We start from the raw sequence: 27,847 nt of genomic DNA, 5'->3' as shown, positions 1-27,847 counted from the left end.
AGGAGTTTCTCCAATTGCGAACGGCATCTCCTGGCCACGCATTGGGCTGTGAACAGATCAGTGATCTTCACAGGAACCTCTCCCATCACGCTCCTCACCCATCACACCCCCACAAAAATGCTTCTGGATGGAAGGATTAAGGATGGGACCGTAAGCAGCGCTCGGACTGCGCGCTGGACCCTCCTCCTTTCCCAGATGGATCTCAAAGTTAAAGGCCTCTGCGAGCCAAAGCTCGCAGCCAACATGGTATATCCCGGAACAGCCCATCGGTGTTCCGTAGAAGGGGTATGGGAGGTCAACATAGGTTTACGGGCCGGGATACACCCCACAGGCCGCAAAATCTACGTAGACGGTTCCAGCACTGTATCTGCTGGCGAACGACTCACAGGGTGTGGAGCTTATGACTCTGCGGCAAACATTGCCCTGGCAATTAAGCTCCCCAGCACTATGAGCGCACAGCAGGCTGAACTGTCCGCGGTGGCGTACGTGGTTACCCACCCCGAGATTTTCCCAACCCCATACACGATTTGCTCAGACAGCATGTTCACATGCAATTCGTGTACGGAGTACCTCGCCATCTGGTCCCGCCGCGGATATACCTCTGCGGACGGGCGGCCTTTAACAGTTAAGCCCTTGCTGGAAAAGATCCTGGCAGCTGTGGGGGAGGAAGGGAAAGTGTTCATCCATAAGGTGAAGGCTCATTCCACCACAGAACCCCGCAGTCAGGGCAACCAGCAGGCGGATGCGCTAGCCAGGGAGGGTGCCCGCAACGGCATTCTCTGGGACCCCTATGGACCCGGATCCGTGGCGGCGATCCAAGGCAGGGAGGGAATTCCAGGGAACACAGGGGTGACACCGCCCCCAGACCTAAAGACCGTCCAAACCCTGGATCCCGCCCTAAAAACAGTCCTAAAAGCCATCACAGGAGGCAAGCAGGTAGAGGGTCCGTACAGTACGGCAGCCCTCTCAGTCAAAGAAGGCATGCTGTTCCGAGAGGAGCAGTGGGTTGTGCCGCAGCAGCACCGGAGGGAATTCCTGCAACTGGCCCACGAGGGTCCAGGGGCGGGACACCCCGGGCCTGAGGTTATCTGGCAACGGGTAGAGCAGGCGGGACGGTGGCCGGGACTTCGGGACGATGTCCGCGAGTTCTGCACAAGCTGTCTTGTGTGCGCTGCAAACAACCCAGACCCCCACAAAAGGAAGGTGCCCATGGGGCACATCAGGAGGGTAGAGGGACCATGGCAGTCGATTCAGGTAGACTACATAGGGCCCCTTGTCCTGGTAGATGTGTTCACCAAATGGGTAGAAGCTTTCCCGTGCAGAACAGCTACGGCACTGGGCAATGCTAAGATCTTGATTCGGGAAGTGTTCTCACGGTGGGGACTCCCCCGTTGTGTAGAGTCCAACCAAGGGAGTCAGTTCACCGGTCAAGTAATGCAGAACGCCCTCATGCTCTTGGGCATTGAGGGGAAGTGGCACGTAGCATACAATCCCCAGTCATCCGGGATTGTTGAACGCATGAATCGGACCCTCAAGGAAAAGCTGAGGAAAGAGACAATGGGCTCGCCCCAGAAATGGGCGGAGGTCCTGCCTTTAGACCTCATGGGGATCCGGGCCGGCCAGTCCAAAAGTACGGGGTATTCCCCGCACGAATTAATGACTGGAAGGATCATGCGAACACCCACCCATGTACTAGCCCCGGTGCTCACTGAGGGCCAGCTCCGAGAGGTGAAGCGAGACAAATTCGTCCAAACCCTTTTGGAGCGCCTGAAACAGATTTATGGGCAGGCGGCTGGGAACATGGGAAGACAGCATCGGGGAAACCGACTGTTACTGGAACCTCGTAAGCAACAAGAGTGGGTAGTCGGAGACCAGGTCATGGTCCGAAACTATGCCAGGGTAGGGAGTTTTGAACCATTGTACATGGGGCCTTACAGCATTGTAGACAAGGCCAGCCCCATGGTTTATGCAGTGAAGGTGCCCCGACGTACCAAATGGTTTCACATTAACCAGTGTAAACTGTTTAAATCGGGTGCACAAGGGCCAACAACAGGGACCAGGTCTGAGAACAAAAATCCTCAGCCTGTAACAGAGTCACAGACCACACAGGCTGGAACAGTAGCCTGCGTGAAGGGAGGGGCCACCCCATCAGAGTGGGAGGTCTCCCCTCTAATTTGGGATTCGGACGAGGAAGAGCCCGAACAGCTCGACCTCGCCTTAGACCCGATCACGGAGGAGGAAGAGTCAGAGGACGACGATCCCGCCCTCGACTCATGCTTGGGGGAGGTGGGGAATGGGGGCGGAGACTCACTACCTGTAGGGACAGGTGAGGTGGAGTCGGAAGCCACAACTCCCGGCCCCGGGGGGGCGGAGCCTGAGGGAGGGGAGCTGGAGCCGGCAGCTGTGGTGGAACCACAGGCTGTGACGGTGACAGTCCCAACCCCTGGTCCATCAGCCCCGGGAGCCTCACCCAAAGCAGCCCCTCGTAGGTCGACTCGAGCGCCCCAGCCCAGAAAGTTTTGGTCAGATTCTCCCCATCCTTCCCAACCTCGGTCTAGAGCAGCCCCAGAAAGGCATGGTTCCCGTTCAACAGCGACAGGCTGCGGGGGATCAAAGCCGAAGGTCAGTGCAGCCCCACCACAGGGTGCAGCACGCTGCAGCCCTCACAGGAATTCAGTAGGCCGCCCGGCGGAGGGCGGTGCTGTACATAAGTTAAGTTAGGTAATTATGATGATAGTTTAAGGAATATAAAGTTTACGGTGTTAAGAAATGTTAAGAGTACGATTTTGAAGTCTGCCCGGTATGTGTGCTTGTTTGGAAGCGGGGTCTAGGAACCCGCGCGTCCATTTAATTAGGCCAGCACCTATTGGGAGCCTGGCTACATCATTTTATTGGTTACAGAAACCTGGGATATGATGAAAAAGATTCTCATCGTGTTCGTAGCGATCGGGTGCGGGTGGGCCTACCGGGGCCGCACCAAGGACGTCATCATCTTCGGGTGTTCCGGGGACACGGCCCCCATCGCGACGGATGGGACAGGGGAGCGAGAGGTTGAGGAAACCGCCACCTACTTCCACCAGGGGAGATGGCCAGGTTGGCTGGGGACGAATTCTACGGAATACTCCAGCAATTTCGGTTTTGCCTACCAAGAGACTTCGTTAACGTGCCCTCGGGTGAGGATCCTTGCACCCAGAGTCAGCGTTACCGTGGGAAAGAGGATCTGTCTGGTGTGTAATGGGAACGTACCACTAAGGCGATGGTGGTGGCTGCGAAAGCTGGGAAAGGACATGAAGAACTCTACGGTCGAGTGGGAGCGACTGGGTAATAATACCCATCGGACTATTACGGGGACTCACGGACAATTACGTGTGTGTTGGGACAAATGGTGGGAACCAGATGAAGGAATATATGTCTGTATGTGGGGTTCAAAACGCGTTTGCCCCAAGGGCGTATCCATCTTCTTCCAGAGGCAGTGGCAGGATGAAGGAAAGGGGATGAGATGGGATGTCAGCACTCGGGCGTGCGGAGCCCCATACTCCCCTATTCCGGTAAACGCCACTGAACTCATCACCCGCCCACACAAGCCCCTGCCCACGCTTCCGGCGTCACTAGCCCAGAAAGAAGGGTGCCCCACCACCACCAAGGGACCCGGGAACGGTTTAGTATTGGTAGCCACCGGTCAGGTGCTGTACCAAGGGGCACACTACGCGGTAGCCTCAGTGATTTTAAACCTCACTGAGGTACGATTGCCGGAGTGGTGTCCCAAAGAAACGGAACAATTATACCAGGTCCTGTTAACCCGAATGTTTAGACAGTTTTACGAGTTTGACTTTGCCGACATCGACAAAGACAAATTATACACCACACCACCGGAAGTTTTGGATCGAGTCGGGAGGCAAAGAAGGGGTACAGTAAATGACATATTCACTGCTTTTAATACCGGGACATCTGTCGTCAACGCTCTAGATAACGTGGAGCTGCAGACACAGATCAACGGTTTAAAAGCCCAGTTAAGGAACATACTAACAGACGAAAATAAGGTAGTGGGTTCTGAGTTACATGAAGACCAGGCCATGACACTACACTTTAAGGAAATAATAGCTGAGCTGGAGAAACACGCGAGAACGGTAAATGCGCTCATTAAGGAGGATCGGAATGCGTCCGATCAAGCTGCGCAAAACGAGGCCTGTGTGCTATACGGGGCGTGGTTACTGGGCGAGGGCCGCAGTAATCTTGAGGATTTAAAACAGGGTTTGGTCCCGTCCTGGATCAGCAACAAGCACTTGCAAGCGCTCCACCCTTTTGAGAATGCATTAAGCCCGTGCCAGCTCAGGCTAGTTGCAGAAGCGTACCCAGTCCCAGTGGACTGCGGACGTTCGAATCATACTATCATGGGAATAGTGGTAAGAATGCCGGTGTTGGGTCCCGCAGCAAAGCCCGCCCCGGTATACAGGGTGGAGAACATTGGAGTCATTCAGGGGGGCGCGCACATTCGTTACGCAGTGGTCCCGCCTTACGTCATCAGATGGGAGCATACGATGACAGGCACCGACCTCTCGGGGTGTCGGAGCCGGGGAGCACACATCATCCTGTGTCCCCAGCACTTGAATGCCTTTTTGAAACCACAGTGCGGGTTCTGAACCGCTAGCGCGAAGCCGATAAATTGCACCATGGAGGCAATGGCAGAGGACCATGTGCCCCCGCAGGTAGCATATATCGGGGGTGGGACATACTGCGTCACCACTGCAGCGCCTCACTACCGCTACGAACAGCACGAGTGGTGTTCGATCAGTGATAGCAGTTTCTGTTTCAAACCCAGGGCCGAGGTTCAAGTGGCACAACAACGAATTGTCGCCATTCCTGCACCCTCCACCGTTCACCTCACTGTAAAAGAGAATTTCACGGACTTACAACGATTCGTCGCGCATTTTGGTTATGTAATTCCCCCTCTTCCCGAACACCTCACCAAGATTTTAAAAGCCGTTATAGTTTCACAGAAACATTTTTACACACTGGAGCAGAAGACCTTAGAGATAGGAAAAGACATATTGGACATAGTCATCCCACCATGGTGGGACTTGTTCACTAACATAGAGATCCCGGCCTGGATTAGAATAGCATCCCACATCCTAGTAGTGTGTCAGGTTTTAATTGTGATATTTTTGCTGTTCGTGCATTGCAAGAGAGGCAAACGCCTCCAGAGGCACGAGAACACAGGAGAATGGAGAGAACGCTATGAGCGAATGGGGGAAGAAGACACCCCACTTTAAGCTGCTAGTATTGAAAGTTAGGCATCCCTCCATTATTAGATTTTGGCCATTTGCGCGTTTTCTTTTAAGTGTATGAATATTGTTATGTTATTAGTCGTTGTTAAGTTTTTGGATTAATAAAAGGTGTATGCAGGTGGTGCAAGAGGGTATCAACCCCTGCACATCTGACAGATGAATGTGTTATAGTTTAAGAAGTACTGCCTATGATTGTCCAAATGTGCACAAGGTCATTGTCGTTTTTTTCGGAAATGGGAACTGCATGTGTCGTGAGGGTCATAGATAGTTAAGTGCCAGGAATGTTTGGATGTGGGGAATCAGGGAAAATTTGCTCACCAAGGATCATTGATACCTCTAGCAAGCTATCAGTATCACAGGGGGGCCTGTAAGATTTGAAATTTTCAGCAATAATCACACAAGAAAACAGGATAAAATAAGACAGTTTATTGACCAAAGTAAGCTTGCACAGAAAAACCTTTGATAAAAGGGCATACAAAATGGCCGCCGGGCCTCGTGATCAGTTTTCTGGACCATTTGATTTCTGTTACTGCAAGCCAGACAGGCTTGTGGATTGAAGACAGTAAGCCCGCGAAAGCCAGTATCGGGAAACCGAAACTCAGGGAAACAGCATACATATTCAATGGATTCTAAGTACAAGACAGTTTCAGGCAAACAGGATGGGGCCCATCAAGATATGGGCGGACAATGAATGAACACTTAAACCCATTTAATGTACAAAGGAGAAACCGTTTAACAGCCATCAAGGGAAATCTCCAGACCGATCAATATGCGAACCGAGTTACGGTGACAAAGTAAAAGACATTAAAAGACATTATCGGCCAGGAAGGCCAGTTAAGTTATCACCGGCTCCCGTTACAAGACAAAGCGCCCCTGCAGAGATTTCTGCCCGCCAAAATATTACAAAGACTGGACTATGATCTGGCGGGAGATAAGGCTGGCCCAAAAAGGGTATAAATATGGATTTTGAAAAGTCCATCAGCGCCTCTTCTACTTCGGTAGTTTCGGAATTCGATCAGGAAGTTTCGGACGGACATTTCGGAAAGGACAACGCGGTCGGCGTTCAGCCAGACAAGGCTCGGCCGCGACGAGAAGACGACGAGGGTGGCCCGGGTACCGTTGTCGGGAGATCATCGACGACCCAGGCCGAAGAAGAAGACACCCTCAGGAAAACCGACGATCCAGGCCGGAGAGAAAGGACATTCCGGGCCTAGCACTTCCGTGCCTCAACATCCCATCGAGGTGTTGTTCTGTTCCATGAACCCAAATCCACAACAGACTTGGTGGATTTCAGCCATGACGAGCGCTCACCGAGGCTGTGTCCACTGCCTCATCGCCTGAGAGAGAGAGAGAAAAACAAGCTGCGCCAGAAGTTTCCAAATCCACGTGACGACGGAAAGCTGTGCCAGAAAGGCTGCGAACCCCTCCTTTTTGCGATTCTGATAGCGGTGAGCATGATCCCGAGTTCCTCAAGTCGAAACTTAGTTCAGGTATTAGGGGAGGGAGTAAGGTTAAATCGTAATGTGTTTCCCCTTTTACGACGTGCCGTGTGTTCCCCATTTCCATAGAGTCAAGTTCATAAATTTGTGCATGATTGTAGTTACTTTAATCTGTGCCTATGACATGTGTTTTGTAATGCTTCAAACTGTTTAAAAATAAAAGCATCCATTTCATGCTATTCAACCTGGTCTATTGAGTCCTTTCTCTGCACTACAGTTCTCTGCATCTAAGTCCAAGGTCTAGAACCGTAGGGGAGAGTGGGTCGAACCACTCAAGGGTAATTATTGCACAAAGCCTGGCAGGAGACCAGAACGAGCAAGAGAAACCCCCTACAATGATGACAAGTTGGTGTTGTTGTTCCAGTGTGACAGTCTCCATTTCCCATCACAATCTTTATCAGTCTGTATGGAACAGGACAATTGTAATTAGAGTGACTTTGCCTCTATTTTAGAGTTTTAATTTGGATAGACTGTTTCCCCCTGATGATGTCCTTTTACTTATCAGCAAGGACGGGGGAGCTTGTCCTGTTTTGCAGACTACGAGTTAGGGGCACTGGGTGAAGCTCAGGCCCATACCGATCATCTATAAGAGGTCCTCCCCACAAGGGACAGGACACCACCAACAAGAACAAAGAGTCTGTCCGAACTAATGTCCCACAGTACATATCAACTGATTAAGGTCCAACTTTCCGATCCGGTAAAATGAAGCAATGATCCCGTCCGCATCCAGCCATTTGTAGAAGCTTCTGGAAAACCCATTGGACGCCGAGTGTTTGCGTGCCAGGCTCCCTGGAGAGGGAGCGGGCAACGCCCACCGGTACACTCAAGGCCTCCCGCAACCGGTGGGCACCGCAGGGAATGGAGAGTCTTATCGGCACGAGTAATAATATTATGATTTACTTTTATGAGTTTCCTGTTGTTTTGTCGAAAGAACATTCTGCGTTTGAGTTCCTTTGTTAATTGTGCCAACTTAAAGAGGGAGGCCAGGTGTAAATTCGTTCCTCTGTTGATGACACCGGGACAACCCATGTCATTTTATGGCTCAATTTTTCAAAATCCACATTAGACATAGGAACATCGGAACAGGAGGAGGCCATTCAGCCCCTCGAGCCTGTCGCTCCATTCAATGAGATCGTGGCTGATCTGGGACCTAACCCCACATACCCGTCTTTGGCCCAAATCCCTTAATACCTTTGGTTATCAAAAATCTATCAATCTCAGATCTAAAATTAACAATTGACCCAGCAACAACTGCCGTTAGCGGAAGAGAGTTCCAAACCTCTCCCACCCTTTGTGTGTAGAAATGTTTCCTAACTTCACTTCTGAAACATCTGGCTGTAATTTTTAGGCCATGTCCCCTTGTCCTGAACTCCCAACCAGCGGAAATAGTTTGTCTCTGTGTACCCTATCGGTTCCCCTTAATATCTTGAAAACGTCAATCAAATCACCCCTTAACATTGTAAATTCCGAGCTTTCCACCATTGGGAAAGTACGCTGATCTATCCTTTTTAGATGCAAAGTGGATGACTACTGTATTAATGGTGCCCATCAAAATGTGCCCTTGTGCGACTCTTTCAGGTGGGGGTGATTGACCAAATTGTAATAGGCCCTCCTGGCAATAAATCCATCAGTTCTGTCTTTTTTTTCCTTTTTTTATTATTATTTTTTTTTCTTCTTTTGTCAAGTTTTATTCAAAGTTTTATTAATTTACAGTTGATTAGTTTAATCAAAAGAGCACCCCTAATTGGTCGAATGTTTTCTTAAGTTACAGTCAATTGCTTTAATCAAAAAGAGCAGCCAAATTTTAAATTAATTTGTTAAGGTTCCTTTAAAGTTTTATTTATAAACTAATTGGTTAATCACCCACACAAAAAAGATTACTGTAGATTTGCTTAACCACCCAATCAAAAGGGTCACTCCGATTGGTTGAATTAAAATAGGCCCTCCTGGCAATAAATCCATGAGTTCTGTGATTGGGTAGAAATTGTGGAGCTTGGGGTTAATCGGCTCAATGTGACTGCAGGTTGTGTGTATAAAAGGTGCTTGTTGGTGGGTGCAGGGGTAGTTGAGTTGTTTAGTATCATGGGGGATTTTGTAGTGAGGGGTTTGCTCCCAGTGCTGGTGTTAGTTGGAGCTGTTTGTTCCTCTGATATTTGGCAACAGTTTGGGGGCCAGAGGTTTCCATGGAGAAGAGTAAAAGCCACTCCTGGGCCTCAGCGAGTCCCTTCTCCTGGGTCTCCCTTTGGCTCCGGTTTCAGTGTGTCTGAGGGGCGCAGTGTGTCTCCACTGCAGACTGTGAGGGTGCAGTGTGGAGAGCACAACCTGCTGGTCAGGGTACAGATGGATTTATTTGGAACCAGGCACCTGATTAAAGCTGCTGACCTGACCCTGGGGACGGCAGGTTGTCCGTCAACCGGGATCTACTCTCAGAACCACACTGTCCTCTTTGACTATGGGCTGCATGGGTGTGGCAGCAGAGTGAAGGTAATGTGATTCCTCAACTCTTGCTCTAAGCTTGGTGTCTGGAATAGACCCAACTTGTTTTTCCTACCCTGATTCCTGTCTCCTGCTTTTAAAACCTCCAGACTTGTGTTGAATGATGTATTGTCCTTTGCTTTAACTGGTTTTCCTGAGTGTCTCCAACTTTGATCTCGGCCTTATTGGCCTTGATCCTTCACTTAGTTAACTTTTCCTTCCTTACATCCTGTCTTGTGGATTTTCAGGTCACTGGGGGTTTAGTTAGCTACAATATTGAGTTTTTTTTCTTCCACTCCTTTGTATCAGAATACAGGGGAGTCTGGCTTAAATGAGGCTTTAATCTTGTTCTATTCATTGCTCTAAATTATCAACCTGTGGCTCCTTTTATTGAAGTGAAGCTGTCCTTTCATTGAGTCTTTATTCTGTTTAATTGTCTTGTGCTTGCAATCCCCCTCCTTGCTTTAGCTGCTGAGGCTGCGCAACTTCCAACCACCTGAGTAGAATGTTGTCCATTTCTGAACCTGATGTCTTTCAGATGTCTGGAGATTTCCTGGTCTACGCCACCCACCTGAACCACACCCCCAAGGCCCATGGATCTGTCATTGTGAGAACTAATGGAGCTGTCGTTCCCATTGAGTGCCACTATTTTAGGTAAGATTCTTTACACTGTCGCAAATAACGTCTACAGCTGGTGTAGTTCTCTGACCTTGTCCTAAAATGGCTCCGTTGTCTTTCCAGGAAGGGCAATGTGAGCAGTAACCCGATCAAGCCCACCTGGATCCCGTTCAGCTCCACCAAGTCTGGAGAGGGGCTTCTGTCATTCTCTCTGCGCCTAATGAACGGTATGTGATGGGTGGATGGGGAATGATTTCCTGTAGTCACCCACTGGGAGTTGTACCTAGTCTCCAACCCTTGTCCCTCTTGTACTTCAGATGGCTGGCTCACAGAGCGCACCTCGACTGTCTACTACCTGGGTGACCTCATTCACATTGAGGCCTCTGTTTCAATGACCAACCACATGCCCCTGAAGCTCTGCATTGATCGCTGTGTCGCTACGTTAAGCCCAGACACGGACTCCACCCCGAGATACAGCATCATTGACGACAATGGGTAAGGAGCGCTCTGCTTTCTCCAGCTGATCCTGTCTCAATGGCTTCTCTTGATTCACTCCATGTTGTTTTTAAAAAAAAAAAATTATTTCTTCAGTTGCCTCCTGGACAGCAAAGCTGAGGACTCCTTCTCAACCTTCGTGTTGCCAAGAGACGAGCGTGAGCTGGACAAGCTCCACTTTGACTTGGATGCCTTCCGCTTCTTTGGCGATGATCGTTCCTTGGTAAGAGGAAGCCGACCACTGCAAAGTATTTACAGCCAATCTGCATAACTGGCTTGTGCTCCACATGAGTGTCCTCCCACTCCTCTTCATCTAACTCTCCAACATATCCTTCTATTCCTTTCTCCCACCTGTGTTTATCTAGCTTCCCCTTAAATGAATCTACACTATTCGCCTCAACCACTCCCTGTGGTAGCGAGTTCCACATTCTCCCCACTCTCTGGGTAAAGAAGTTTCCCCTGAAATCCCTCCGCTGTATATCCTGTGATCCTATGAATCACTAACATTAACCACTTTTCTCTGTTTCTAGCCAGCTTGCTATCCATTCTGCTACTTGTCCCCTGAATCCACCTGTTCATTGAGTTCCCAAGTTGGGAGGGAGTCACTATATAATGACTTGTGTTGACTGTGTCCCTCAGATTTTCATCTCCTGTCACCTGAAGGTTGCTGCAGTGGATCAGAGAGATTCCATGAGCAAAGCTTGTACTTTCCAGAAGATGCAGAATGTGTAAGTGCCCCCTCTCCCTCAGGGATGTGTTGTGTGGGGAAGTGATGCCCAACCTGATTGTGAAACTGATTCTCTTGTTTAGCTGGACCCCATTGGAAGTATCCAACAATGACGTTTGTGCCTGTTGTCACTTGGGCAATTGCAGTGCTACAAGGGAGTTTGGATTTGATTCCAGAGGAAGGAGGGATCTTGTTCCTGAAGCTGGTAGGACATTGATTCTCTAGATGTTGGAGGTTGCCCTTTACCCTCTCTAACTGGAATGTTTGATATTGCAGGGAGTGATGCTGAATTGAAGTGGGAGGGTGAGGCCTCCCTTGGGCCCCTGGTCATTCTGGACACTGATGTGACAGACCTGGCAACCGAGTCCCTTAATGAGGTTGAGCAACGGATGGCGGAGAGGTCTCCAGGTGGTGAGTTGGCCGACTGCTAGTTTCCATTTCCCCCTCAGTATTTCTTTCACTCACTGTTGGTTTCTCATTGCTGTTTAGGTGCGGAGTCTGAGGTGGTCCTGATGGTGGCCCTGACTGTGACTGCTGTCTCTCTGATCTCTGCTTCTTTGATCGCCTTGTTCCTGTACAGGAAACGCAAGCAAACCCTGCGCAACAACTTGTGATTAATAAAGTGGTGAAATTAGCAAATCTGTAATGGTTATTGCTTGCATTTGGTCATTGATCAAGGCTGGGGATTTGCATTCTGAATATGGGAAGTTTTCCATATTTATTTACATCCATTAATGATTCTTGACCCAGTGGCATGCCTGCTGAGTGTATTTAAGCTTTTCACCAGATATCAGGCTACTGGGGTATCTGCCCCATTTCACTAGTTTATTAACAGCAACTTGGAAGTGTTTGCCTGGAGCTAGTTATCTTGGCCTGCTGTTTGTCCCTTGTTAAGGAGCTTTGTGGGGCTCTTGTGGATTGAGGTTAGTGGGACTGATTATTGAGCCCCATGAAATTGCAACTTTCCTGGAAATTTTAATGCTGGGATTAGTTTATTACTAGAAGTGGAGGTTGTTTAGTCCTCTATAACTGACTGGGATAATGAGTCTAAATGGGGTAGATGTCCATATTCTAAAAATGATAGCGGCACTAGTGAGGGTGCAAAACATTTATTAGGCTGATGCCAGAACTGAGATTCGACTTATTAGGAAAGATTGACCTGTTTGGGTTGCCTTCTCTAGGAAAGAGAAGGCTGAGGGTGTTTAAAATTATGACTGGGTGCGATGGGTTAGATATCGAGATGTTTCCACTTGGGGGCAAGACCAGAACTCGGGGCCTGTAACTACAAGGTAGTAACTAACTAATGACTCCAATGGTGAATTCAGGAGAAACTTCTTTACCCAGAGAGTGGTGAGAATGTGGATCTCGCTATCACGGAGTGGTTGAGGCGAATGGTGTAGCTGCATTTAAGGGGGAGCTCTAAGCATGAGGGAGGAAGGATATGCTGTTTGGGTGAGATGAAAGGTGGGAGGAGGCTCGTGTGGAGCATGGACTAGTTGGACTGAATAGCCTGTTTCTGTGCTGTCGATGGCTTGTTAACCTGCAGGATTAGTCACCTGAGGAATTGCATCTCTGAAGGCCCCTTAAATGGCTTTCGGTGTTGGCCGTGGCTCAGTGGACAGCACTCTAGCCTGGGTCGGAAGGTCGTAGGTTCAAATCCCACTATAGAAACCTGGAGTACAAAATCCAGGCTGACACTCCCAGTGCTGCACTGTCGGAGGTGCCACCTTTCGGATGAGAAGTTAAACCGAGGCCACTTCTGGCCCCCCTGGTGGATGTAAAAGATCCTATGGCACTTTTGGAAGAAGAGCAGGGGAGTTCTTCCCTCTGACCAATTGTTAGCCATCAGCCAACACCATAAGATGATCTGGCCATTATCACATTGCTGTTTGTAGGCTCTTGATGGGCTGCCATGTTTCTGACAATGGTGACTACATTTCAAAAGTAATTCATTGGTTATGAAATGCATTTTTTAATTTGTTCATGGAGTGTGGGTGTCACTGGCAAGGCCTGCATTTATTGCCCATCCCTAGTTAGCCTTGCGAATGTGGTGGTGAGCTGCCTTCTAGTCCAGTTGGTCAGTGTGCTGTTGGAGAGTTCCAGGACTTTGACCCAGTGACGATGAAGGATCGACGATATACTTGCAAGTCGGGATGGTGTGTGATTTGGAGGGGAACTTGGAGGTGGTGGTGTTCCCATATGCCTGCTGCCCTTGTCCTTCTAGGTGGTAGAGGTCGCGGGTTTGGGAGGTGCTGCCGAAGAAGCCTTAGCGAGATGCTGCAGTGCGCCAGTGGTGGAGGGAGTGAATGTTTAAGGTGTTGGTGTGACATCCTGCATCTGGGTATGGCGCTGTATAAATAAGATTGTTCTTTCTAAACATCTGACGTGAGTTTGGGACCTACAATAAAATATAATTATCCCGAACCAACATACTAGGTCCCCAATAGGGATTCAGTTGCCGTACTGGATCTCCAACAGCAGGTGGGGATAGAATCCATACCAACTTAACGAGCACAGTTTTGTATCTCTTGTGGCTGACCCTGGTCAGTGAATGCTGGCTGAAATCTGCAGTAGAACTGTTGTCAATACTTAACCACTTACATTTATGTAGCCCCTTCAACGTACTGACATGTCCCAAGGTGCTTCACAGAAGCCCTATTGAATAACATTTGACACCAAGCCACATAAGGAGATATTAAGGCAGATGAGCAAAAGCTTGTTCAAGAGGTAGATTTTAAGGAGGAGGGAGTGCCAGAGTTTGGGGCCCAGGCAGCTGAAGGCAAGGCTGCCAATGGTGGAGCGATTACATAGAAAGATTGGAGTAGGCCGCTTGAGCCTGCTCTGCCATTCAATGCGATCATGGCTAATCATCCAAATTCAGTACCCGATCCCTGCTATCTCCCCATAACCCCTTGATCCCTTTAGCCTTAAGAAATGTATCCAACTCCTTCTTGAATATATCTAATGAATTGGCCTCTGCTGCCTTCTGTGGTAGAGAATTCCACAGGTTCACCACGCTGTGGGTGAAGAAATTCCTCCTTCAGCGACTGGTGCACAAGGTCACCCAGGTCTCGTTGTCAATAGATTGGGAGAAGGGGAAATGCATTCAGATAATCTGCCTTCCTGGTTTTGCCACCAAGTGGATAACCTCACATTTATCCACGTTCTATTGCTTCTGCCCAATCACCCAACCTGTAAATCATCCTGTAGTTTCTCGGCATCCTCCTCACAGCACACACGCCCACCCAGCTTTGTGTCGTCTGCAAATTTAGAGATATTGCATCTAGTTCCCTTGTCTAGATCATTAATATATATTGTGAATAGCTGGGGTCCAAGGACCGATCCCTGCGGTACCCCACTAGTCACTGCCTTCCACTCAGGAAAAATACCCGTTTATTCCAACTCTTTGCTTTCTATCTGCCAACCAGTTCTCTATCCAAGTTAGTACCTTGCCCCCAATCCCATGTGCCTTAACTTTACATACAAATCTCTTATGTGGGACCTTTATCGAAAGCCTTCTGAAAGTCCAAATACACCACATCCACTGGTTCTCCCTTATCTATTTTACTAGTGACATCCTCAAAAAATTCCAGTAGATTAGTCAAGCACGATTTACCTTTTGTAAATCCATGTTGACTTTGTCCGATCCTGTCTCTGTTTTCCAAGTGCTCTGCTATTACATCTTTTATAATGGACTCTAGCACTTTCCCCACTACCGATGTCAGGCTTACCGAGATCTGTAATTCCCCGTTTTCTCTCTCCCACCTTTTTGGAATAGTGGGGTAACATTAGCTACCCTTCAATCCATGGGTACTGTTCCAGAGTCTATCGAATGTTGGCAGATGATCAGCAATGCATCTACTATTTCTAGGGCCACTTCCTTAATTACGCTAGGATGTAGATTATCAGGCCCTGGGGATTTATCAGCCTTCAATCCCATCAATTTCCCTAACACCATTTCCCTACAAATACTGATTTCTTTCAGTTCCTCCCTTTCGTCGGATCCCTATGTTCCCCGACATTTCTGGGAGGTTATTTGTGTCCCCCTTTGTGAAGACAGAACCAAAATATGTATTTAATTGGTCTGCCATTTCTTTGTTCCCCATTATAAATTCCCCAGTTGGGGATGCTCAAGAGGCCAAAATTGAAGGAGCGCAGAGCTTGCGGAGGGTTGTGGGGCTGGAGGAGGTTGGAGGGATTTCAAAACAACGATGAGAATTTTTAAAATCAAGGCGTTGCTTAACCGGGAATCAATGTAGGTCAGCGATGGGTGAATGGGACTTGGTGCGAGTTAGGATACGGGCAGCTGAGTTTTGGACGGCCTCAAGATAATGGCATGTAGTGCGTGGAAGGTCAGCATTGGAATAGTCGAGACTACAGGCGAATGGAGATGTGGCAGTCAGTCTCACCTGGGTTTAGTGAGTGTCTACACAAAGCCTCATACACAACATACAAAAAGTTGATGTGCATTCACACTGAAGTCTCCCAATAAATATGTATAATCACAGAAGTGCTTGTTTGAGTAAACCAGTTAACATTTTATACACAGCCAGCACACCCCGCCTCACCCCCTAAACAGCTGCCATCAAAGCCCAGTTGCTGTATTATTTTGTGGGTCTGTGCTCGGGTTAGCAGCCCTCCAGGATTGTCCCAGAGTCTCCAGGAATTAAAAGATTCATCTCTGGGATCCTGGTACGTCCTGAGTTCATGATAGGTGCGGTATTCCCAGAAGGTTGTGGGTTCGAGTCCCACTCCAGTGACGAGCACATTAATGCAGGCTGACACTCTAGTGCCACTGCTGAGGGAGCGCCGCACTGTCGGAGGTGTCATCTTTCGGATGAGACGTTAAACCGAGGGCCCGTCTGCCCCCTCAGGTGGATGTAAAAGATCCCATGGCCACTATTTCGTAGAAGAACAGGGAGTTATCCCCTGGTGTCCTAGCAAATATTTATCCCTCAATCAACATCACTAAAAACAGATTATCTGGTCATTATAACATTGCTGTTTGTGGGAGCATGCTGTGTGCAAATTGGCTGCCGCGTTTCCTACATTACAACAGTGACTGCGCTCCAAAAAGTACCTCATTGGCTGTAAAGCGCTTTGGGATGTCCTGAATGTGTGAAAGGCGGGATATAAATGCAAGTCTTTCTTTCTTTTACAGGCGACTTTGGGCCGATGGTTCCCAAAGCTCTGCACCCAATGGGGGCACTTTGATTTGGTTTTTGGTTGATGACATCGCCCAGTGTCTTCCTATTGATGGTTTTGGAGAAGGTCAACCCAATCTCTGCCTCTTTCTTTATCATAGGCAACGGCCTATTAAAAGTCAACCACGTGCTCCCTTTTTAAAGGGTCGCAAACGATAAGGTCTGTAAATTAACATAAATTTGAAAGGAACCTTAACAAATCAAATTAAAATTTGGTTGCCGGGGGTGGTGATGCACTCCATTCTCTGCGGCGCCCACCGGTCGCGGAAGGCCTCAAGCCTGCCAGTGGATACCGCGTACTCCATATCCAGGGCCACCCGGGCGCGAACGTGGCCGCGGAAGAGAGGCAGGCAATCGGGCAGCTCTTTCCCACCCTCTTTCCAGTTGCCTGTTGACACAGCCGAGGCGAAAACTCCCTTTCGTCTTCTGTGTCGCCGCGAGATCACCGGGACAAGCTCTGGTTCAACCTGGATGCGTTCCGCTTCTTTGAGGATGCCAGGGACCTGGTAAGAGTTGGCCAGATGTTGGAAGGTAAGACGGTGAGCGTTGACGCTGAGTAACTCCTGGATGTGTCTCCTGCAGATCTTCATCAGTTGCCACCTGAGAGTAGCTGCAGCAGATCAAAGGCCGGATTCGGTCAACAAAGCCTGTTCCTTCCACAAGCCAGCCAACCGGTGAGAGGAATCTACCCCCGAATGGTGGACCTCTTTCTTTTTGGCGTATGGATGCATTCTGACGGATGACTTGCTTCCTTGTTTAGATGGTCCCTGGTGAACGAGTTGGGCCTGTCCCTGGTGGAAGGATCCAATGAGGTTTGTGCCTGTTGTGATGGGGGCAACTGCAGGGGCGAGAGATTGCGATCTGGAGGAAGACCACACTCCAGGTGCAGGAGGGAGGTCCCATCTGAGCTTGGAATGTTGTGTTGGGTGTTGAGGGTGAAGAAGGATGTTTTGTAACTGGATGGAACTAATTGTTGCAGAGTCTGAGCCTGTGTGGGAGAGTGAGGCCTCACTTGGACCTCTGATCGTTCTGGATGTAGATCTGGACCTGGTTCATTCGGTGGATAGTGAAGCTGTTGGGACTCGTGAGGATGTTCCGAGTTCTTATCGAGGTGAGTGTTGATTGTATGAAAACCCAATTCCAGTCCTGTGACTCCTGACTCCATATTGGCTTCTCGTTCTCGGCAGGTGATGTGTGTTCTGAGCTACTTCTGGTCGTGGCTGTGACGTTGGCAGCTGGGGTCCTGATCTCCACCTCTCTGGTGGCCTTCCTACTGTCCAGGAAACACAGCTGAATCCTCTCCCTCAATTGAGCTGCTTTATTTGTCAAAAAATGCTTCAATAAAATTGAAATGTGACTTGGTTGAGTTACAGTCTTTGGTGTTGAACTGGTTTTTAAATACACTGTCATAGTGGTTTGACCTAAGTTGTCTAAATGACACTAGACCAGTTTTGGAGGCCTATATTTAACTGAGAATTTCACCACACACCGCTCAGTTTTGGGTAGTTGAAAGTAGGCATTTGCACCTGGAATAAGATTGTGGCCTTAATAGGATGGCAACTGGAATCATACAGCACAGAAAGAGGCCATTCGGCCCATCGTGCCTGTGCTAGCTCTTTGAAAGAGCTCTCCAATTAGTCCCACTCCCCCCGGCTCTTCCCCATATCCCTGCCATTTTCACCTCTTTGTATTTATCCAATTCCCATTTTTGAAAGACACTATTGAATCTGCTTCCACCGCCCTTTCAGGGAGCGTGTTCCAGATCACAACTTCTTCTTTATATTAGAAGTCTCCTCACCTCTGGCTCTCTTGTCAATGACGTTATTTACTAACCCTTCTGTCAGTGGAAACCGTTTCTCCTTATTTACTTTAATCAAAACCCTTACCATTTTGAACCCCTCCCTTGACCTTCTCTGCTCTAAGGAGAACAATCCCAGCTTCTCTGCATTAATATTGTGACCTTTGTACAGGGATGAAAGCGATGGGGAGCTTCTGCCATCTTTCTAGAGCGAGTAGATGGGGTTACAGACACCCAGCTAGGAGTCCGCTGTGAGAAGGTTCCAGTCCCACATCGGGGTCAAGAGACTAGACCAAAGCAGCATCTCCTTAATTGGCCATCTTGCTCCTTGTCCACTGGCGGTAGGTGTGTCTTGGCCTCGTACTGTCACTCTGCTGGCTCTGTTCCACATTTAACATCCCTTAAAGGTTAGTTACAATTGCCTTTTTGAATATAGTGATGTAACCTACCACCCACCATCACACATGGGTGGGTAGTGGAATCAAACAGTGCTGAGGGGATTGGTAAATGATCAATGATCTTTTTCATTGCACTCTGGCCTCTGGTGCATTTCCCCCACCCGCCCAAAATCCTTCGCCCACCCCACCTCCCATCACCCCCTGTTGGTGGCCGTGCCTTCAGACATCTGGCACCTCAGCTCAGACATTCTCTCCCTAAATCCCTCAACCTCTCCTCCTAATACATTGCTTCAAACCTACATCAGTGTCCAGGCATTTACCTGTCCTAATGTCTCCTCCTTTGACTCTGTCAGGTTTTTGTCTGATTTACGTGAGTTGAATGCTTTGCTTAGTTGAACATTGGGCGGTGTAACAAGGCACCACTGCAACCAGATGGTGAGGATAAAGGGGCAGGAATATAAGATGGCCATTAACAGATCAAATTAAGAATTTAGGAGGACATTCTTTACACAGAATGTGGAACATGGAGTGGTTGAAGCAGATATATTTGGAGTTGAGATACAGATCGACCATGATCGAATTGAATGGCAGAACAGGCTCGAGGGCCTGAATGGACTGCTCCTGTTCATTTGTAAAGGAGGCTGGTAGCATAGATGAGGGAGAATGAAATAGAGGGCTCTGTGAGGTGGGGAGTTAGATAGAAAGCAAAGCACGCTCTACGCTGTCCCATCAAACACTCCCAGGGCAGCAAGAGTACGGGTTAGATACAGAGTAAAGCTCCGTCTACACTGTCTCATCAATCACTCCCAGCGCAGGTACAGCATAAGTTAGATACTGTTGTGTCCCCTTGTGTTTTTATTACTATGTAATACAGGCACGTTTAACTCATTTCTGGTTTACAGCTTTTACTCAGTGCTTTCATGATGTTGCTGCCGCATGGTGCGGAGTGATACAAGATGTCCGACCTTGCACTGTGCACTGCCTGACACAGTGTGCCACATAGCAGTATAAATGCACTAACCAAAGTAGTTCCATATAACAATGTAACAAGTAGTTCCATTTAACAATGTGATAATATAACGATGTAACAGATACAGGTTACAGCATGAGTTAGATACAGAGTAAAGCTCCCTCTACACTGTCCCATCAAGCACTCCCAGTGCAGCTACAGCGCGGGTTAGATACAGAATAAAGCTCCCTTTACAATGTCACGTCAAAATCTCCCAGGGCAGGTACAGCACGGGTTAGATATAGAGTAACGCTCCCTCTACACTGTCACTTCAAACAGTCCCAGGACACGCACAGCATGGGTTAGATACAGAGTAAAGCTCCCTTTAAACTGTCCCATGAAACACTCCCAGGGCAGGTAGCGCACGGTTAGATACAGAGTAAAGCTCCCTCTACACTGTCCCATCAAATACTCCCAGGACAGGTACAGCACGGGTCAGATACAGAGTAAAGCTCCCTTTAAACTGTCCCATCAAACACTCCCAGGGCAAGTACAGCATAGGTTAGATACAGAGTAAAGCTCCCTTTAGACTGTCGCATCAAACTCTCCCATGGCAGATACAGCATGAGTTAGATACAGAGTAAAGCTCCCTCTACACTACCCCATCAAACACTCCCAAGGCAGGTACAGCACGGGTTAGACACAGAGTAAAGCTCTCTTGACAATGTCCCATCAAACACTCCCAGGGCAGGTACAGCACGGGTTAGATGGAGAGTGAAGCTCCCTCTACACTGTCCCATCAAACACTCCCAGGGCAGGTAGAGCACGGGTTAGATACACAGTAAAGCTCCCTGTGCTCTGCGCAAACAAGGTACCAAATCCCAACCTCAGAGGATCAGAGCCTGTTAACCACCTCCCTCAGATTTCATGTTCCCACAGCTCGGCCATTTGTGGATCCTCCCCTTCCTTCACTCCACCGTTGGCACCTTGGGATGTTTTTCTGCATCAAAGGTGCGATATGATGACAAGTTGGTGTTGTTGTTCCAGTGTGACAGTCTCCATTTACCATCACACTCTTTATCAGACTGTATGAAACAGGACAATTGCAATTAGAGTGACTTTGCCACTATTTTGGGGTTTTAATTGGATAGACTGTTTCCCCCTCGTGATGTCCTTTTAGTTATCAGCAGGGACGGGGGAGCTTGTCCAGTGGGTGAAGCTCAGGCCCACACTGATCATCTATAAGGGGTCCTCCCCACAAGGGACAGGACACCACTAACAAGAACAAAGAGTCTGTCCGAACTAATGTCCCACAGTACATATCAACTGATTAAGGTCCAACTTTCCGATCCGGTAAAATGAGGCAATGATCCCGTCCGGATCCAGCCACTTGTAGAAGCTTCTGGAAAACCCATTGGACTCCGAGTGTTTGTGCGCCAGGCTCCCTGGATAGGGAGCGGGCAGTGCCCACCGGTACACTCGAGGCCTCCCGCGACCGGTGGGCACCGCAGGGAATGGAGAGTCTTATCGACACGAGTAATAATATGATGATTTACTTTTATGAGTTTCCTGTTGTTTTGTCGAAAGAACATTCTGTGTTTGAGTTCCTTTGTTAGTTGTGCCAACTTAAAGAGGGAGGCCAGGTGTAAATTTGTTCCTCTGTTGATGACACCGGGATAACCCATGTCATTTTATGGCTCAATTTAAAAAAAAACACATTAGACATAGGAACATGGGAACAGGAGGAGGCCATTCAGCCCCTCGGGCCTGTCGCCCCATTCAATGAGATCATGGCTGATCTGGGACCTAACTCCATATACCTGTCTTTGGCCCGTATCCCTTAATACCTTTGGGTATCAAAAATCTATCAATCTCAGATTTCAAATTAACAATTGACCCAGCAACAACTGCTGTTAGCGGAAGAGAGTTCCAAACCTTTCCCACCCTTTGTGTGTAGAAGTGTTTCCTAACTTCACTTCTGAAAGATCTGGCTCTAATTTTTAGGCCATGTCCCCTTGTCCTGAACTCCCAACCGGCGGAAATAGTTTGTCTCTGTGTACCCTATCGGTTCCCCTTAATATCTTGAAAACTTCAATCAAATCACCCCTTAACTTTCTAAATCCCGAGCTTTTCACCATTGGGAAAGTACGCTGATCTATCCTTTTTCGATCCAAAGTGGATGACTACTGTATTAATGGTGCCCATCAAAATGTGCCCTTGTGCGACTCTTTCAGGTGGGGGTGATTGACCAAATTGTAATAGGCCCTCGTGGCAATAAATCCATCAGTTCTGGCATTTTTTTCCTTTTTTTATTCTTCTTATTTTTTCTTTTTTTGTCAAGTTTTATTAAAAGTTTTATTAATTTACAGTTGATTAGTTTAACCAAAAGAGCACCCCTATTGGTCGAATGTTTTCTTAAGTTACAGTCAATTGCTTTAATCAAAAAGAGCAACCAAATTTGAAATTAGTTTGTTCAGGTTCCTTTAAAGTTTTATTTATTTACAGACTAACTGGTTAATCACCCACACATAAAAGTGTACAGTTGATTGGTGTAACCACCCAATCAAAAGAGTCACTCCGATTGGTCGAATTAAAATAGGCCCTCCTGGCAATAAATACATGAGTTCTGGCATTGGGTAGAAATTGTGGAGATTGGGGTTAATTGGCTCAATGTGACTGCAGGTTGTGTGTATAAAAGGTGCTTGTTGATGGGTGCAGGGATAGTTGAGTTGTTTAGTATCATGGGGGATTTTGTAGTGAGGGGTTTGCTCCCAGTGCTGGTGTTCGTTGGAGCTGTTTGTTCCTCTGATATTTGGCAACAGTTTGGGGGCCAGAGGTTTCCATGGAGAAGAGTAAAAGCCACCCCTGGGCCTCAGAGAGTCCCTTCTCCTGGGTCTCCCTTTGGCTCCGGTTTCAGTGTGTCTGCGGGGCGCAGTGTGTCTCCACTGCAGACTGTGAGGGTGCAGTGTGGAGAGCACAACCTGCTGGTCAGGGTACAGATGGATTTATTTGGAACCAGGCACCTGATTAAAGCTGCTGACCTGACCCTGGGGACGGCAGGTTGTCGGCCAACTGGGATCTACTCTCCGAACCACACCGTCCTCTTTGATTATGGGCTGCATGAGTGTGGCAGCAGAGTGAAGGTAATGTGATTCCTGAACTCTTGCTCTAAGCTTGGTGGCTGGATTAGACCCAACTCTTTATTCCTACCTTTGGTGAAATGTCATTGATGTTGAAGAGATTCCTGTCTCCTGCTTTTAAATCCTCAGACTTGTGTTGAATTATGCATTGTCCTTGGCTTTAACTGGTCTTCCTGAGTCTCCAACCTTGTGATCTCAGCCCTATTGGCCTTGAGCCTTCACTTAGTTCTTCAAACTTTTCCTTCCATACATCTTGTCTTGTGGATTTTCAGGTCCCTGGGGATTCAGTTTAATGGTTCAGTTATCTACAATATTCAGTTTTTGTCTCTCTCTCTCTCTCTCTCTCTCTCTCTCTCTCTCTCTCTCTCTCTCTCTCTCTCATACAGAGGAGCTGTGATTAAATGAGGATTTAATCTTGTTCTATTCATTGCTCTAAATTATCAACCTGTGGCTCCTTTTATTGAAGTGAAGCTGTCCTTTCATTGAATCTTTATTCTGTTTAATTGTCTTGTGCTTGCAATCCCCCTCCTTGCTTTAGCTACTGAGGCTGTGCAACTTCCAACCACCTGAGTAGAATGTTGTCCATTTCTGAACCTGATGTCTTTCAGATGTTTGGAGATTTCCTGGTCTACGCCACCCACCTGAACCACACCCCCAAGGCCCATGGATCTGTCATTGTGAGAACTAATGGAGCTGTCGTTCCCATTGAGTGCCACTATTTTAGGTAAGATTCTTTACACTGTCGCAAATAACGTCTACAGCTGGTGTAGTTCTCTGACCTTGTCCTAAAATGGCTCCGTTGTCTTTCCAGGAAGGGCAATGTGAGCAGTAACCCGATCAAGCCCACCTGGATCCCGTTCAGCTCCACCAAGTCTGGAGAGGGGCTTCTGTCATTCTCTCTGCGCCTAATGAACGGTATGTGATGGGTGGATGGGGAATGATTTCCTGTAGTCACCCACTGGCAGTTGTACCCAGTCTCCAACCCTTGTCCCTCTTGTACTTCAGATGACTGGCTCACAGAGCGCACCTCGACTGTCTACTACCTGGGTGACCTCATTCACATTGAGGCCTCTGTTTCAATGACCAACCACATGCCCCTGAAGCTCTACATTGATCGCTGTGTCGCTACGTTGAGCCCAGACGAGGACTCCGCCCCGAGATACAGCATCATTGACTACAATGGGTAAGGAGCACTCTGCTTTCTCCAGCTGATCCTGTCTAAATGGCTTCTCTTGATTCACTCCATGTCCCTTTCTTAAAATTATTTCTTCAGTTGCCTCCTGGACAGCAAAGCTGAGGACTCCTTCTCAACCTTCGTGTTGCCAAGAGACGAGCGTGAGCTGGACAAGCTCCACTTTGACTTGGATGCCTTCCGCTTCTTTGGCGATGATCGTTCCTTGGTAAGAGGAAGCCGACCACTGCAAAGTATTTACAGCCAATCTGCATAACTGGGTTGTGCTCCACATGAGTGTCCTCCCACTCCTCTTCATCTAACTCTCCAACATATCCTTCTATTCCTTTCTCCCACCTGTGTTTATCTAGCTTCCCCTTAAATGCATCTACACTATTCGCCTCAACCACTCCCTGTGGTAGCGAGTTCCACATTCTCACCACTCTCTGGGTAAAGAAGTTTCCCCTGAAATCCCTCTGCTGTATATCCTGTGATCCTATGAATCACTAACATTAACCACTTTTCTCTGTTTCTAGCCAGCTTGCTATCCATTCTGCTACTTGTCCCCTGAATCCACCTGTTCATTGAGTTCCCAAGTTGGGAGGGAGTCACTATATAATGACTTGTGTTGACTGTGTCCCTCAGATTTTCATCTCCTGTCACCTGAAGGTTGCTGCAGTGGATCGGAGAGATTCCATGAGCAAAGCTTGTACTTTCCAGAAGATGCAGAATGTGTAAGTGCCCCCTCTCTCCCTCAGGGATGTGTTGTGTGGGGAAGTGATGCCCAACCTGATTGTGAAACTGATTCTCTTGTTTAGCTGGACCCCATTGGAAGTATCCAACAATGACGTTTGTGCCTGTTGTCACTTGGGCAACTGCAGTGCCACAAGGGAGTTTGGATTTGATTCCAGAGCAAGGAGGGATCTTGTACCTGACGCTGGTAGGACATTGATCCTCTAGATGTTGGAGGTTGCCCTTTACCCTCTCTAACTGGAATGTTTGATATTGCAGGGAGTGATGCTGAATTGAAGTGGGAGGGTGAGGCCTCCCTTGGACCCCTGGTCATTCTGGACACTGATGTGACAGACCTGGCAACCGAGTCCCTTAATGAGGTTGAGCAACGGATGGCGGAGAGGTCTCCAGGTGGTGAGTTGGCCGACTGCTAGTTTCCATTTCCCCCTCAGTATTTCTTTCACTCACTGTTGGTTTCTCATTGCTGTTTAGGTGTGGAGTCTGAGGTGGTCCTGATGGTGGCCCTGACTGTGACTGCTGTGTCTCTGATCTCTGCTTCTTTGATCGCCTTGTTCCTGTACAGGAAACACAAGCAAACCCTGCGCAACAACTTGTGATTAATAAAGTGGTGAAATTAGCAAATCTGTAATGGTTATTGCTTGCATTTGGTCATTGATCACGGCTGGGGATTTGCATTCTGAATATGGGAAGTTTTCCATATTTATTTACTTCCATTAATGATTCTTGACCCAGTGGCATGCCTGCTGAGTGTATTTAAGCTTTTCACCAGATATCAGGCTACTGGGGTATGTGCCCCATTTCACTAGTTTCTTAACAGCAGCTTGGAAGTGTTTGCCTGGAGCTAGTTATCTTGGCCTGCTGTTTGTCCCTTGTTAAGGAGCTTTGTGGGGCTCTTGTGGATTGAGGTTAGTGGGACTGATTATTGAGCCCCATGAAATTGCAATGTTCCTGGAAATTTTAATGCTGGGATTAGTTTATTACTAGAAGTGGAGGTTGTTTAGTCCTCTATAACTGACTGGGATAATGAGTCTAAATGGGGTAGATGTCCATATTCTAAAAATGATAGCAGCACTAGCGAGGGTGCAAAACATTTATTAGGCTGATGCCAGAACTGAGATTTGACTTATTAGGTTAATTGACCTGTTTGGGTTGCCTTCTCTAGGAAAGAGAAAGCTGAGGGTGTTTAAAATTATGACTGGGTGCGATGGGTTAGATAGCGATGTTTCCACTTGGGGGCAAGACCAGAACTAGGGGCCTGTAACTACAAGGTAGTAACTAACTAATGACTCCAATGGTGAATTCAGGAGAAACTTCTTTACCCAGAGAGTGGTGAGAATGTGGATCTCTCTATCAGAGTGGTTGAGGCGAATGGTGTAGCTGCATTTAAGGGGGAGCTCTAAGCATGAGGGAGGAAGGATATGCTGTTTGGGTGAGATGAAGGGTGGGAGGAGGCTCTTGTGGAGCATAGACTAGTTGGACTGAATAGCCTGTTTCTGTGCTGTCGATGGCTTGTTAACCTGCAGGATTAGTGACCTGAGGAATTGCATTTCTGAAGGCCCCTTAAATGGCTTTCCGTCTTGGCCGTGGCTCAGTGGACAGCACTCTAGCCTGAGTCGGAAGGTCGTAGGTTCAAATCCCACTATATAGAAACCTGGAGTACAAAAGCCAGGCTGACACTCCCAGTGCTGCACTGTCGGAGGTGCCATCTTTCGGATGAGATGTTAAACCGAGGCCACTTCTGGTCCCTCGGGTGGATGTAAAAGATCCTGTGGCACTTTTGGAAGAAGAGCAGGGGAGTTCTTCCCTCTGACCAATTGTTATCCACCAGCCAACATCATAAGATGATCTGGCCATTATCACATTGCTGTTTGTAGGCTCTTGATGGGTTGCCATGTTTCTGACAACAGTGACTACATTTCAGAAGTAATTCATTGGTTATGAAGTGCATTTTTTAATTTGTTCATGGGATGTGGGTGTCACTGCCAAGACCTGCATTTATTGTCCATGCCTAGTTAGGCTTGAAGGTGGTGGTGAGCTGCTTTCTAGTCCAGCTGCAGTTTGTGCAGTTGGGCAGGGAGTTGTAGGATTTTGACCCAGCGACTATATGAAGGGACGGCGATATATTTCCAAGTCAGGATGGTGTGTGACTTGGAGGTGCTGGTGTTCCCATGCGCCTGCTGCCCTTGTCCTTCTAGCTGGTAGAGGTCATGGATTTGGGAGATGCTGCCGAAGAAGCCTTGGTGACTTGCTGCAGTGCATCTTGTAGATGGTACACACTGCAGCCACAGTGTGCCGGTGGTGGAGGGAGTGAATGTTTAAGGTGTTGGTGGGACATCCTGAACATGGTATGGTGCTGTATAAATAAAAGATTGTTCTTTCTAAACATCTCTCTCTGACGTGAGTGTGGGACCTACAATAAAAAATAATTATGTCTAACCAACATACTAGGCCCCCAAGTGGGATTGAGTTGCCGTACTGGATCTCCAACATCAGGTGGGGCTAGAATCCACACAAACTTAACGAGCACACTTTTGTATCTCTCGTGGCCGACCCTGGTCAGTGAATGCTGGCTGAAATCTGCAGTAGGACTGTTGTCAATACTTAACCACTTACATTTATGTCGCCCCTTCAACGTACTGAAATGTCCCAGAAGCGCTTTCAATTAAAATTTGACACCAAGCCACATAAGGAGATATTAGGGCAGATAACCAAAAGCTTGGTCAAAGAGGGAGGTATTAAGGAGCATGGAGCGCTGGAGAGGTTTAGGGAGGGAATTCCAGAGCTTGGGGCCCAGGCAGCTGAAGACAAGGCCGCCAACGGTGGAGCGATTGAAATCTGGGATCCTCCAGAGGGCAGAATTGGAGAAGTGCAGATATCTCGGAGACGGGGGTGTTGTAGGGCTGGAGGCCTCAGGATGTCCCAAAGCGCTTTACAGCCAATGAAGTACTTTTGAAATGGAGTCACTGTCGTAATGTGGGAAACGCAGCAGCCAATTTGCAAGCTTCCAAAAACAGCAATGTGAAAATGACCAGATAATCTGTATTTAGTGATGTTGATTGAGGGATAAATATTGTCCCCAGGACACTGGGGAGAACTCCTCCTGCTCTTCTTCCAATAGCAGCCGTAGGATCTTTTACATTCACCTAAGAGGGCAGATGGGACCTCGGTTTAACGTTTCACCCAAAAGATGGCACCTCTGACAGTGCAGCACTCCCTCAGCATTGCACTGGGAGTGTCAGCCTGGATTATGGGCTCAAGTCTCTGGAGTGGGACTTGAACCCTCGACCTTCTGACTCCGAGGCAAGTGTGCTACCGGCTGACACCTTTAAGATGAT

At 48.1% G+C, this 27,847-nt stretch overlaps 1 protein-coding gene across 1 annotated transcript; it reads left to right on the top strand.

The window, feature by feature from the left end:
* The first annotated feature begins 8,835 nt into the window (after positions 1–8,835).
* On the top strand, positions 8,836–25,133 carry LOC147090555 (zona pellucida sperm-binding protein 3-like). Its single transcript, XM_085977298.1, has 9 exons — positions 8,836–9,268; positions 9,798–9,913; positions 10,001–10,104; positions 10,195–10,372; positions 10,469–10,595; positions 11,012–11,100; positions 11,183–11,304; positions 24,771–24,905; positions 24,984–25,133. Exons 1-9 carry the CDS (start codon positions 8,867–8,869, stop codon positions 25,106–25,108), a joined length of 1,398 nt encoding a protein of 465 aa, XP_085833424.1. The 5' UTR covers positions 8,836–8,866; the 3' UTR covers positions 25,109–25,133.
* Positions 25,134–27,847: the final 2,714 nt, after the last annotated feature.

This window comes from Somniosus microcephalus, unplaced genomic scaffold, assembly GCF_052327205.1.
Source record: "Somniosus microcephalus isolate GS21.2 unplaced genomic scaffold, FLI_Smic_1.0 unresolved_chr4, whole genome shotgun sequence".
Classification (NCBI taxonomy): domain Eukaryota; kingdom Metazoa; phylum Chordata; class Chondrichthyes; order Squaliformes; family Somniosidae; genus Somniosus; species Somniosus microcephalus.
The sequence above is the reverse complement of the archived record's forward strand: the minus strand, read 5'-3'. Positions and strand labels throughout refer to the sequence as shown.

Excerpts from the sequence above, each read along its gene's own strand:
- LOC147090555 (XM_085977298.1), top strand. The coding sequence starts at position 8,867 with ATGGGGGATTTTGTAGTGAGGGGTTTGCTCCCAGTGCTGGTGTTAGTT. Across the intron at positions 10,373-10,468 it reads AGCATCATTGACGACAATGG|TTGCCTCCTGGACAGCAAAG; the intron begins GTAAGGAGCGCT and ends TTATTTCTTCAG. Across the intron at positions 10,596-11,011 it reads TTGGCGATGATCGTTCCTTG|ATTTTCATCTCCTGTCACCT; the intron begins GTAAGAGGAAGC and ends TGTGTCCCTCAG.